We start from the raw sequence: 13,921 nt of genomic DNA on the forward strand, positions 1-13,921 counted from the left end.
ATTGTTAACTAAATAAAACCATTCATTAGGATATTTACAAACAAATTGAATGATAAACAATTATATGTTTAAAAAATAGGGGAGACCGAGAATAATTGTAACTTCTTCAACAGACAATTCTGTCTGTATCTTGGAGTTCTTTTTAGCCAGTGCATTCAAAATGTAATTCAAACTAGTTGGAAGTAACATACCCTGGGGTGAGATTTAATACTAAAATATCCGCCGGGGTGATATTAGGCTAACATAAAATAAGAATGATGACAAAATAGATTTTGAAAGTGTATAATTCAAAATGACTTTAAGATAATTGGTGAATAAATGACTAAAACATTTATTGAATGGGCAACGCTTAATAGTAATTGGCCAAAATAATCTTATATTAACATTTTTTATTACAATAATATACTACTATAATAAGACCTACTATATTAAAAGTGTTTTTCAAAGTGGATTTTCATGATACATAAAGAAAATTAAATATAATGGCAGTTAATACAATACAATCATAACATTTTTAAGTAAAACAAAAGAAAAGTAAAAGTACTGTCATTTGGCTGAAACTATCGTTACTACAGCAGGGGGAAATTTCTCTCAAAGTGGTATAATAAAATAACCTGTCATGGTAAATAACTATGAATCATCTAAAAAACAAAAATTTGGGTGTTTCCCTAATGTTAAAGTAAAAGTAGGCGTGGTCGACTTCATGCAGCCATGCGCAAATCGACCGGCGTATGACATCAAAGTACCGCGAGAGCGATTCGAACGCACAGCTCTCGCGGTGCTCTGATATCGATAGCGGTTCGGTATGCGCAGCGTTGCAAATAGTCGAACACGCCTATGTTTCTGTTCCCTTTTGACGCTCGACGCTCATGCTTTCGGGATGACGTCAGTGGAGACACGCCCAGCAGCCTCTTCCTCACTGCTGTGTTCACAGAAGTTCAAGCGCATCTTTTATGTTCCGTTAGGTGAATACCGTTACTCTGCTACCGGACCACAACAAGGTAGCCAGATAGAAAAGAACAAGACATGGCGAAAACCTACGATTATCTGTTCAAACTGCTGCTGATCGGCGACAGTGGGGTGGGCAAGACGTGTCTACTTTTTCGATTCAGTGAAGACGCGTTTAACACCACTTTTATCTCAACTATAGGTCAGTTTTATCGCACTATCACTGTTTGATTTGTGTATATACATTACAGGAATGTTTATTGTTGTACGTCCATGGGAGGGGAAATTAGCGCTTACAGAGATGTAACGTTAATGCGTGTGTCTGTATGTTGAAATGACAGGAAGAGGCCAAAGATGTAACAGACTGTTACTGAGTCTAACTTACACGTCGTTTATTGTGCTGTTTAAGGTGACAGAGCATATGTTTAACGTTATTAAATGTATGAATCAAATGGATGTACTGCTTTTATCTGCAACTTTACAAAGACACAAGAATTTCCCGCATTTGTCGAACTAGCAAAGCAGCTGGTCTGGTTAACAGTTAGCTGTATGCTAGCTTTGTGGAGTGCTCTTTAGTTTGTGTGCTTAAAAAGAAATCTACGTGTTTAGACTGATATTTTACCACTTAAGGGTTAAACAATGACACACTATGCTAATGCTAAAGTGACAAACCAAGATTGACACACATGGAGTTGTGTAACTTCACAGATAGCATATCTCATATTTTCATCTGATTGCTTGTAATGTTAAATGGTGATGTTAAGTTGGACATGCTGTTTAGTTCTTTTACTCATCTTGCTAACATTTAACCAACCACTATCTTTGTCAACTTTGTTATCTTTGTTTTTAAACGTCCAACTTTTTTTTAATCAGTAAGTTAGGTCTTTCTCAGAATATGAAACATTAATTTATAGGGCAGGCATACAATAAGTTATACATACAGTACATGCATGCATTACAGCAGACTGTTATTACGCCTTTCAGTTATGTTTTTTGACGTTAAGGTGTAGGCCTATCTGCATCATGGTCCAATATGTCATTTCCTGTGAGAAACTGAGCGAGAGTTCCTTGACCTTTTGTCATTGTTATGCCACAGACTTCCCCTATTGCCATGGACAATAGTGCTGTGTCACTTCCCACCCCATGTCCTGTCCGAGCTTTCATTGGTGGCAGGATTGTATGCCTCTGCTGGTGTTCATTATAGACTGCCAAGTTAATTGCCATAATCTGGGATCGGGTTCTACTGAATGCAACAAGTTTGCATGCGTTTGTAAAGCCTGCCTTTAGCAACCATGCAACCATTTAGTAGGCAATGCATTGATTTGAAGGGGCAACAATCACCAGCTCAGGCATACGTTACGACATTCTGACCTTTCTACACATTCCATCTCTAGGGTTACGCCACGAAAACATGTTAAACGCGCCTATTCCCTTTTTCATTGGAAAGTGCTGTGCTGGGTTTTCCCTAATGAGTCTGTTTCACACATTGTCATCACACTGTGATCGCCACTGTGCCAATATTTCATAGGTTTATTTGTTGGAATTGTATTTTATTCGACTGTAATTAGACTGTAACTAAAATCTAAACATTTATATTGTAGGAATTGACTTCAAAATCAGAACAATTGAGCTGGATGGAAAGAAAATCAAGCTTCAGATCTGGTAAGAAGTATATCAAGTCAGTGTTTCACCGTATTAAATATCTGTCTGTACAGACACAATTTCAAAATGTGACCCTTCCTTGTAAAATCCAAGCTAGTTATGAGAGTAGGAGCATCACTTTGACGTGACCTCACCCAGTCAATATTAAGGAAAAACACCACTGTTTTTCAATATTTTACTATGTTTTTACCTCAACTTTGACAAATTAATACATACATTTAGCCAAACCCCATTCCTTCCTTAGGATCCAACCAGGGATGAATTTAGAAGCCCTCAAACGTTTCCATGTTTTCCCTATTTAAAGACTGTCCCATGCGTAGTTACACGAGTATACGGATGCACACTGTGAGATTTCAGCCAGAATTTAGCTGTCTGAGACAAATTTTGAAATCCTAAAATAAAACTGGAATCCTATGCTAAAATCTGCCGTCTTATAATCACTAGTTTGGCATGTTTACAGACAGCCGATTAATGACCGTTGCGATCAAAATTATCCCCCGACAAAAAACTGGAGAAACTATCCTGCTGTGTGACATCTTCTACGACAACCGACAGATCAAGAACCAATAGAAGCACAAAACTCTGACACAATTAGTGTGACTACAAAAAAAACACTGCAGATTAGGGCTGTGTTACAATTCGTTTTTTTTGCAGTCTCGTTTAGTCGGATGTACGTCATTGCTTACGTTGTACGAGTGCCCACTACTGGCGGAACACTTGAAGTGGGTTCAAATGGAACACCCTAACTTACAGGTGTGAACTACTTTTCCCACCATCATTTGAACTGTGCAAAGCGTGAGCTGCTGAAGTGACGACTCCCTGGTCAAAATCGACGGCGCGAGGGTCTGTCCATATAAACTTCCCTCGTCCACTTGACGAAGTGGAACGCACTTCAAAATGGTGACAGGGATTCCCCGAGGGGAAGTGTTTAGGGAAGTTTGCAAGCACGTGTCTAAAACTAGAGTGGAACGCAGCCAAAATGTCGAAAAGAGCCAGGTGGACTGTACAGCAGTGGGAGAAACTTGTGGAGGTGTTATGGAGAGATAAAGAGTGTTTGTACAACGTGTCATCGCCACTGTACCATGATAGGATAAAAAAGGAAGCAGCCTGTAGAAAAATTGCACTGGAAATATAAATGTCAGGTACTCGACATTTTTGTTTTTTTTTATGCTTGAGACAAGTTATAATTAAAATTAACGCTAGATGTTGTTTTGGTTTGCTAGCCTTCACTTCAGCGTGTGTTCGTTATGTCACCGACTGATGACGTAAAACTATAGACGTGTTTGTTTACGTGTGTCCAATTTTTAAAAGTCTTTAAACTCGTACAGTCTGACATTGATGGAAACTGAGGGGCTGTTTACACTTGGTATTAAGATGTGTTTTCATCGATCGCATCACAAGTGGACGAGAGAGACGCATTACGTTTACACCTGGTATTTAAATCCGTCTCTTGTGTCCACTTTTGACCGCTTCTGTCCTGAATACTTTGAGGGGGTGGTCTGTGAGACGGTGGGCGAGTCTCTCTGCTGTCATTCAAACGCGAGCGGGAGTAATTATGAGTTTATATGGACGCAAACTAATATTATGTCGGAGTCCACTGCTTGTTTAGCAAGTAAACATGCTGCACAGTGTTTTGTATATGAGTATGTAAGAGCTCTCTCTGAATTTTCAGCGCAATTGATGAAATAGGATCGCGCAACTTTACACGCTTTCAAAACGAAACTACGGAGATTAGCCGCTTTAGTTTTATCAATGAAAGGCTCAAAATAGCGCTGTTCACGCCAGAAGTCAAAAAAAGACGTAAAACTTGTGTTTAATACCTCAGATTAGATAAATGGGTGGAGAGAAGGCGGTCGCGTGTGGCTGTTCGAACACATTCAACCGCATGTGCGTTCCGCAACTCCAAAGCGATCCGATCGAAAGTGGTTTCGACCACCTCTGGATGTGGTTGAAAGTGGTCGAAAGTGGACGAGCTCAAAACGTTTTGAACACCGTTTACACCTGGCATTAACGTCGTCCACTTGTGATCCGATCGACGAAAACGCATGTTAATGCCAAGTGTAAACAGCCTCTGAGATCATGAGACTTAACTACGATCTTGTTCGCACAGTGTGGCAAGTAACAATCCTAAAGGACAAAATGAGAACTATAATGTATGGCGGAAGAGCACCCTCTCGCTCAAACTTCCATGAATATTACTGCGCCCAAGGTCGAAGTGCTTGGTATGTAAAAGATATTTATGTATTGAAGAAAAGTTGAAGAAAAAACTCAAAATATTGAAAAACGGTGGTGTTTTTCTTTAAAGGTCCCATTCTTTCTGTGTTTTTGAAGCGTTGATTGTGTTTACAGTGCGCAATATAACATGTGTTTATGTTTCACGTGTAAAAAAAGTGTTTTTTCACACATTTTATTTATCTGTATAGCGCTGTTTTCACTGTCCTAAAAATGGGCTGATGTCTTCCTTGTTCTATGAAGTCCCTCCTTCAGAAATACGTATCGAGTTCTGATTGTGTAGCTTGTTTAGTGTGTTCTGATTCGACAGCAGCTTAGCTTGCCGTTAGCTTAGCTGGCGACTGACGTATTCCTGTGGGCGGAGTTTAGTCAAAAAACTGTTCTAGTGACGTCATTAAAGCAGGAAGTAAAGGACTGTAGTGCAAACCGGCCATTCGCTGTGAATTCTGTTAAAGAAAATATATCGCCTGGCAGGGAACTTTGAGCTTTTGTCATTTTGCAGGTATTATTTATGCTATTATACCAACATTACACACTAACTAAAGTTTAAAAATGGGATCCGACAGAACATAACGTTTAAAAGATATCAAGGTTATATTTTCACCGAATGTTCTTTACATTATATAGGATGATTTTTGTAGGAAACAGTCAATCACAAAAAAAATGACGGTCACAATTGTGTTTTAATTTTCCCCTAAAGGGATACAGCCGGGCAAGAAAGGTTTAGAACCATCACCACTGCATATTACAGAGGAGCAATGGTAAGACATATTTACTTTATAGACTTGATAATTGTGTTATACACTTAAGTAATACTTATAAGTTTTGCTCTTTTCCGTCTCGTCCACAGGGAATTATGCTGGTGTATGATATCACAAATGAGAAATCATTTGACAACATTAAGAATTGGATCAGGAACATTGAGGAGGTGAGACAAAGATGTTTGAGAAAATAACCTTGACACTTGAACCGCCACAGGGTAGAATTTACCCATTGCTGTCTTTCATATGTACAATACATAATAGATTTGCAATAAAGTATTCAAGTCTCCAAATCATTGCCTTTTCTTAAAATTGTTTATTTACAATCCCCTGTTGTTAAAAATTGTTTAGATAAAACAAGATAACAAAACACAGCATTTATACCTATAAGTGCCAGCGGTCAAATTTACCTAATGCATTTATAATTTCACTGTCATTTTTACAATGCTTACATTTTAACACTCAATGTCTTACTCCAATTATAAATAATTTAACAACAACAAAAAAATGATTAGGTAAAACTGCTTGAATTTGTCATTGCTTTATAGATGGTTTCAGCAGTAACAACATAAACAAAAGGCTTTCGTGGAACACACGTAAATTCCGATAAACTCCGTTAAGAATCAATAACAACAAAGTCCTTTTAGAGTAGTTTATTTCTTTAAAGTTATATTTTTTTAAAAAGTTATTTTTCTGGCCTTTATTTGACAGTGATTAGGGAGAGTAAGGGAAAGTACAGGGAGAAGAGTGAGGTATGGGATCGGCCAATGACCACGAGCCGGGAATCGAACTCCGGTCACCGAAAGTGCGAAAGCACCACATGTCGGAGCGCTGCCCACTAATGCATCAGCTTCGACTGAGTAGTTTATTTCTGATAACAAGCAAAATAAACAACAAGTATATTACCTTAGTTCATATTTCATAGCTAAATCGTAAAAAATGACACGGAGCTAACGTTGCTGTGTAAAATATGTACTATAATGTATGCAATGATAACTACGAACCGGCTGCCAAACTTCCCTTTACATAGTAGTGATTTATGATCGCCGTCTCACCCTGTCTTTAGGAAACCAAAACTGTTATTTTCGACAAGTTATTTGCTGCAGAGTTAATTTTAGCCACAAGTCAGATGATTAAACAAACAGAAACCGGAAGTAAAGTTCCGACCAGACATGTAACCGCAAAACGCATGTGCGTCCGATGAAACAGTCTATACATTGTATACAATGGGTTGAATTATTATTGATTATTACTGTCTAATTAGGCTCATTTTACTGTCTAATTTTAGTATTTAAATAGCAAGGTGCAGTGTGTACATTTTTGCGGCATCTAGTGGTGAGGTTGCGAATTGCAACCAACGGCGTAGTCCACTGCTCACCCCTTGCTTTTGAAACACATAGAGAAGCTACGGTAGCTGCCACCGGACAAACATGTCATAGTCGGAGACAACTTGGCAAACAAGTTTGTCCGTTAAGGGCTTCTGTAGAAAAATGGCGGCACAAAATGGCGGCTTTCATGTAAGGGGACCCTCTTTGTATGTAGATAAAAACGTCTCATTCTAAGGTAATAAACACATAACGGTTCATTATGAAAGGTCTTTGTACACCCCTGAAAATATAGTTTTGTATATTATTTTGCATTTCTGTCAAGAGATCCTTCTTAAAATTACACACTGCACATTTAATATAGGATTAATGACATTTATGTATTATAATTTACAGTACCTAAATATGTATTTATTTCCTACTAGTTCTCATTGTCATGGCAGTTCAGCCTGTATTCACTGATAAAAAAAAGTGATTAGTCTAGCCTGCTTAAAATAGCCTTGAACATGAAACAACATGATAAAAACATAGTTCATGACTAAAAATAATAATTTCATGACTCGAGACATTGTGAATATAGTGGCATAATACACTTGCATAATACATTTTTTTAGCCATATCAGAAAGTAGACAAGTGCATAGGTAAATTTTACCCGAATTGTATGTATTAAACAGTTTAAAGCAAGATACACCTGTACCTGTGATTTCTAACATCAGGGGCTTGATACTAGTGCCTTTCCTTTTAAAGTAATTTGGTTTTTCTTTGTTTGTTTTTAGAATGCATCATCAGATGTGGAACGGATGGTTTTGGGGAATAAATGTGACATGAATGATAAGAGACAAGTTTCAAAAGAAAGAGGAGAAAAGGTATGATAGTTTTTAAATGACTAAAATATGAGTACTGTATCTCTTCTGTTAATATATCTTATTACAATACAACAAAGAGAGCAAGTTACATTAACAAGCTTAATGTCTCTTTTTCTTTAGTTAGCTATTGATTATGGAATCAAGTTCCTGGAAACCAGTGCAAAATCCAGCACAAATGTTGAAGAGGTGGGGTACATTTTCCTTTTAAAGATTTAATATTACTGTCTTTAGAAAGCCTCATAATCTCTGATCTTATACCTTGGCTTTTTTTCCAATGCTAGGCCTTTGTCACACTTGCTAGAGACATCATGACCAGATTAAATAGAAAAATGGTGAGAATGCTTATAGAAAACCCAACTTTTGTTTAAAATCTTATCTAAGATAAATTAGCATACTGTTAATATTATAACTGTTGTACTGTAATATTAAGTTCTGCTTGAATATAAAAAGCCTTTACTGTGTCAATCAAAATTTAAATGAGTCATGTGCATTTATATCCAACACTAATGCTAAGCTTTTTTTCCACTTGCCTGTTTGCATTCAGAATGAGAATAACCCTTCAGGAGGCGGAGGAGCAGTGAAAATCACAGAGAATCGATCCAAGAAGCCCAGCTTCTTCCGCTGCACCCTGCTCTAACCCGGCAGCTCCCGCGGCCTCTGTGTGAACGATGTCATTTTCCCGTGCGTGCGTGAGCTCAGTATGTGTGCGTCTGTGTGAGAGTTTACAGTACCAATGGACTTTCAGCTGTTAGCTGCTGCTGAGAGCTTTGGCCTTCTCATTTATACATATTTTAAAGGCCTGAAAGATTATGGTAGATAAAGGACTCCTAAAAGTGTCTTTTAAACCAAAATATCCATCATTCGCCACCTTATACCCCACTCAGTCTGGGTCAATTTCAGCTTAATGTAGCCTAATTCTAAAGAGCTACTTTATTATTATTTTCCAAATGATTAATAATTCATTAGACAAAAAATTAATGGTAGTTACATTGATATGGTCATTTGTCACTATTTGTTGAAGAAAAATATACAATAAGATTAGAGAATTTTAAACTCTTGCTATTACGCAGGCTTTTAGCAATAAAGACTTTGGATGGTTTGATAGTTAAATGTAGTGGTCAAAATGAAGGACATGCAATATAAATATATATATATATTATATATTATTTTAAATGTTATGTTTTGTTGAATTGAAGTCCATTTTATATATAGTTTAATACGATTCCTTTGTTGTTTTGTGTTACTCTTCCAAAGCCGCAATAAACTGTGGAATCAAAATCAATGTTCCACGAGCTGCAGTCTTCCCCCCTGCGCTTTACCCACCTTACGCCATTAACCGTAGACCAAAGTAAACAGACATTATCCAAACTGTGATTGGATTCTGTTTTTTCCGCAGTCAAATTTTCTTTAATTTAATCTTTTAAGCAGTACTAAAGAATAACGAGAAAGGGTCAAGACCATTTTTTGTCTAACGCTTGTTGAAGCAGCAGCCAGCTAGGCCCTGTATATTAGTATATACAGTATTACATTTACTAATGGTATTATATTTTTATACTCTATGCATATACGTATGCATCTTTTACTTACCACTGCATAAAAGTCACCTAAAGCATGTTAACATGTGCTTTTGTGTGACTGATGTATTGTTGATACTTATTTTTCTAACTCATATTCATGTCATCACAGTATTCTAGTCTTTTTTTTTAATACATCTTTTATAAGACTCTGAACGTGAGGTCATGTAGTGTTTACAGTACCATTGCAATGGTATTTTTTCTGTCATGCACTGTTGCTTGTGTGTGTGAGGTTCTCTCGTAGAACCTCCTCGCTGCATAAACCACTGAGGTCCTGCCTGTAAAGTCTGTCTGTCTTAAAATAATGCAGGATTGTACTCGCCTGAATCCCTCATCCCCTGAGCTTATAGAAGTATTACCAGGCCTAGACGGAACTGATGGACTTGATTTTTATTTTTTTTTGCACTGATTTCAGGAATGTGCTGAAACGAGATATGATTACTTAACTCTTATTATAAAACTACACACAAGGGGGCAGGAAATCGTCAGAATTTTGTAAAATGACAGGTGTTTAAATTCTTGCATGTGGGCCAGGTTTAGATATCATTGAAATCACAATCAATGATTTCTTCAAAATAACAAAATGATTCAGTCTACTGTTAATGTTTACAGGTGAACGATTGCTTGAGTTCCATTGACAAATCTCTTGCTCAAAGTCATGCCAACTTAATGGCCCTGCTGTCATGATCTAAATATGCATGCAGGTGCATTTGCATATTTTACAATGAAACTGTGACGGCACTCAACCTCCTGAATGAACATAAAGTCTTACTGTTCAATGCAACTTATGTCCCATTTTCTAACATGTCTTCCTTGACTTTCTTGTCTGTTCTGTTCTGTAATATGTCAGTGTTAACTGATGATGTAAAAATAATAAAATATCTTTTATAAGTTATTTAGAGGTCTTTAATTTTTTTGTCATACAGGCCTACTGTATCTGTAATGTTAAAAGGCAAGAGATGTGATGTGTAAAAAATGCAGCATGAAGTTGAAACAACTTGGTATTGCAAGTCAATTTAACCTGCTGTTTTAAAGGGATACACAGCAAAATCACCAGTGTTAAATTTTCAGGGATGGTGTTAAATACACAGTGTTGATGCTGTTTTAACACTATCTGGTAATAAAATAACACTGCCATTGCTTGGCCAGTGTTATATTCACGACAGTGTCAGTGTAAAACAAGGGTGTTATCAGATTTCACTCTGAGCGGTGTAAATCAAGCCACGCCTCCACTAAACATATCCTGTCAGGGATTTTACCGCCATTTTCTTTCAAAGGAGGACTGAAGAGAGCAGGTAAATCTCATAATATTCACATGGTTTAGCTAAATTAAACTGTTATTTCTCTGTCTGACTCTACGCAGCCATTTGCCAAAAAACCTAAATAAGATATTTTTCCCATTTTATTTCCCCTTTGTTCGTTATTTGGTTCAGTTTAATCAGAGCTACCTTGTGTTACGTTGTTCCCTTGTTAGTTTGGTATAAAGTTAAACTGCTAGCTAAAAGTTTTAACCAAGAAGGATAATTTTAACAGGAGATATGAATGAATGTAAGAATTGAACCATGATAAAATGCACTACAAATTGAAGGTATTAAAATAAGTTAAATTAAAACTCGTTTATTAACCAAATTATTCTCGTTATTAGGTAATCATATAGGCTAGATACCTAACGAGGTCGTTTTCATGCACGTGAGTGCACGGATATAGGTTAATTATTCAAATTACTGAAAAACACGGATAAAACCGCAACCGCAACGTTATTTTTTTTTTTTTTTTTTTAGATGTATGCAAACAGGGAAAATATCGCCAAACCAACAATTCATTTTACCTCAGAATATGCACAGATTGGATGCATTGTATGTTGTAAGCTTTTCGTGGCGCTAGATGTCAGACAGATGCAAATAGCAAATACATACGAAAGTGTAAAACGTGTATGGCGAACATTTGTTTTTCTGTCATTATAGATGCTAGTTTGGTGAAAGTACACACTGAGTGCTTCAAATCATTCAGAAGAGATGCTGTTTTTATGGCAGTTTATTAAAGAAGACCTGACATGGATGACTTCCCATGAGAAACGACTGCTAATACTTATATAAATTCATTACAGAAGGTAAGTTTATATATTTATACATGTAAATCATTTTATTTGACATAACTGAACAGTTAACCAATCTTTTTAGTATATGTAGTTTTTGTACATATTATGGTTATTAATCAGGCAAGAAAGTCACATGACCTGCTGCCAACTTTAATAAAAATATATTATCTTCTCATACATCATTTTGCTATTGATATCATATTAAATAGCAATCAAATTGATTACTATTTTGAAAATGTATAATTGAAGATTCATATTGTCTTGAGTGCTGTTTTTAATATAAAAAGAATGTTGAGTTTTCTTGTCATTTTTTTGTGATAGGACCCTACCAGACTATATTTGAATACGGCATACCCATGAATTCTGGAACTGTTATTTCTTAACCCAGTTTGGAGGATAAGAGCTTACCAACTAGTTATGTGAGTACACACAGTACTTTAGTACTGTCTCTAACATGATTATACTGAGATGATTTTGATTCAAATAACGGTTAAAACTGCATCCTTTTTGGTATTTTCTTGACCCCTTTTGTCTTTGAAAATCTGCAGAAATATGCTGAGGTGATGTATTGCAAAATAGCCAACATACAACAATTAAAGGTTAATTGCAGCCTATATCCTGATGAAGATATGGATGACCCTCTGTCTGGTCAACAATAGTTTAAATATGGTAAGTGTACATGGGTTTGCTGCTTTTACGGTTTTAAAGTTTAACTGTATACGCATGGTGTTTAAATTCTGTTTTGCTAGGACGGGACAGTTATGTGGCAGCTCTTCCCTGGCTCATTCACCTCTTGCCTTCATTTGTGAAAGGAAGAAAGACTGGAGAGGGTCAATGTGCAACTGAAGCTACTGATTGTGCTGTGTAAGTTTTTTGGTATTTTGTTCTAGTTATTTATTCAGCAGTTAGTTTGCTTGCATGGTTCACCCCATGAAAATGCATACAAGTTCATAAATACACATCAAATACATTCATCAAATACACTCTTTTAAAACACTTAGGTGATGAGCATCAATCCATGCTTTGAGGTGGATGGATCAGCACAGCCCTGCCTGCTCTGCGTTGGGAACAAAAGTTGCATCCAGGATTTTTGCATCATTCTGGACCAAAAAGCCATTCCCTCCATGATGAAGACCACTGATGCAGCCTTCCACTACATCATAAGTAAAACAACTACAGAACTGAATACCAGGTTGGAACGTGTTTAAGAAAAATGAAACGTCTTTTGAATTGAAATGTCTGTTTTGTTATGGAAAAATCTTTAGTATTGTGAAGGATAAGCATTTCTGCTTGCCGATAAGGTAATTGCATGTATTTTAATGTTCAAGTTTTGAGTAGGGTGGCTAATTTTTTTTAAACTCTCATTTGATATATTAAAGACCTTATAATAAGTGGTTTTCATGTCACTGCGCTGTGGCATAAGATAACTTTCATTATTCCATACTGTATTCTGTATTCTAATTGTAGCTAAGGTATTTAAATAAGCAGTGTTAAATGCAAAGTGTTGTGTGTATCAATGTAAATATTAAATGTGATTTACTTTAATAAAAAGAGGTTTTGCAATATTTCTTGTCATTTTTCTATTATAGAAACAACCCATTAGCAACAAAAGTGGGTATTACTCAGTATTTTAACACTTAACATTGTTGAATTCACATTACACTGGTGTTGACCTTAAATTAGGAGTGTTAATTTTTAACACTGTATTTGTGTGCCAACACCAGTGTAGTGTGGAAACAACAATGAATAGTGTTGAACAAAGTGTAAAATTTAACAATATTGAGTGTTAAATTAACATATAATGGGTGTTGTTAAATTAACACTACACTTTTGACTAAATTAACACAGTGTAGTGTGGACACATATACACACTTTGCCGGTGTTAAATTTGACACTGTGGGTGTTATTTTAACACCAGTGATTTTGCTGTGTATTTCACCCAAAAATGAAAATAATGTCATTACTGACTCACCCTCATGTCGTTCCAAACTTGTGAGACCTCCGTTCATCTTCAGAACACAGTTCTGATGTTTTATATTTAGTCCGAGAGATTTCTGACCCTCCATTAAAAATCTAGTAACGGTATACTGTCCATGTACAGAAAGGTAATAAACATAATTAAAGTAGTCCATGTGACATCAGTGGGTCCGTTAGAATGTGTTGAAGCATCGAAAATACATTTTGGTCCAAAAATTACGACTTTATTTAGCATTGTCTTCTCGTTGACGCGGATGACGTTCGACGCGGCTAACGTGTTATCTGGTGCGCCCCAGCTGATCTGTGCGCCCAGTCTTCGTTTACAGTCTGATGGAGACGCACGCTGTAAGTTTGAAAAAAAAAACGTTGCAAATATGTCTGAGGATAACACGTCATCTGCGTCACTGCAATCACGTGACTTTAGTCTCGCACATGCACTTCACAACAGAACCGGAAGAGAAGACAAAGCTGAATAAA

At 36.6% G+C, this 13,921-nt stretch overlaps 1 protein-coding gene and 1 long non-coding RNA gene across 3 annotated transcripts; both read left to right on the forward strand.

Annotated features, from left to right (window-relative positions):
* Positions 1-864: 864 nt before the first annotated feature.
* Positions 865-10,264, forward strand: rab8b (RAB8B, member RAS oncogene family). The gene is made up of 8 exons (XM_055202444.2): positions 865-1,150; positions 2,550-2,610; positions 5,543-5,603; positions 5,693-5,770; positions 7,706-7,795; positions 7,916-7,981; positions 8,077-8,127; positions 8,340-10,264. The coding sequence occupies exons 1-8, from the start codon at positions 1,027-1,029 to the stop codon at positions 8,430-8,432; spliced, it is 624 nt and encodes a 207-aa protein (XP_055058419.1). The 5' UTR covers positions 865-1,026; the 3' UTR covers positions 8,433-10,264.
* A 147-nt stretch (positions 10,265-10,411) lies between these two features.
* On the forward strand, positions 10,412-13,032 carry LOC129450157 (uncharacterized). 2 transcript variants are annotated; one of them, XR_012359934.1, is made up of 6 exons: positions 10,412-10,664; positions 11,334-11,479; positions 11,789-11,886; positions 12,016-12,136; positions 12,217-12,331; positions 12,469-13,032. It is a non-coding gene; the product is annotated as an uncharacterized lncRNA (long non-coding RNA). The 2 variants fall into 2 exon arrangements; XR_012359933.1 differs by lacking the exon at positions 10,412-10,664 and having other exon boundaries at positions 11,168-11,479.
* The last annotated feature ends 889 nt before the right edge of the window (positions 13,033-13,921 follow it).

The sequence above is a fragment of the Misgurnus anguillicaudatus genome, chromosome 21 (assembly GCF_027580225.2).
Source record: "Misgurnus anguillicaudatus chromosome 21, ASM2758022v2, whole genome shotgun sequence".
NCBI lineage: Eukaryota > Metazoa > Chordata > Actinopteri > Cypriniformes > Cobitidae > Misgurnus > Misgurnus anguillicaudatus.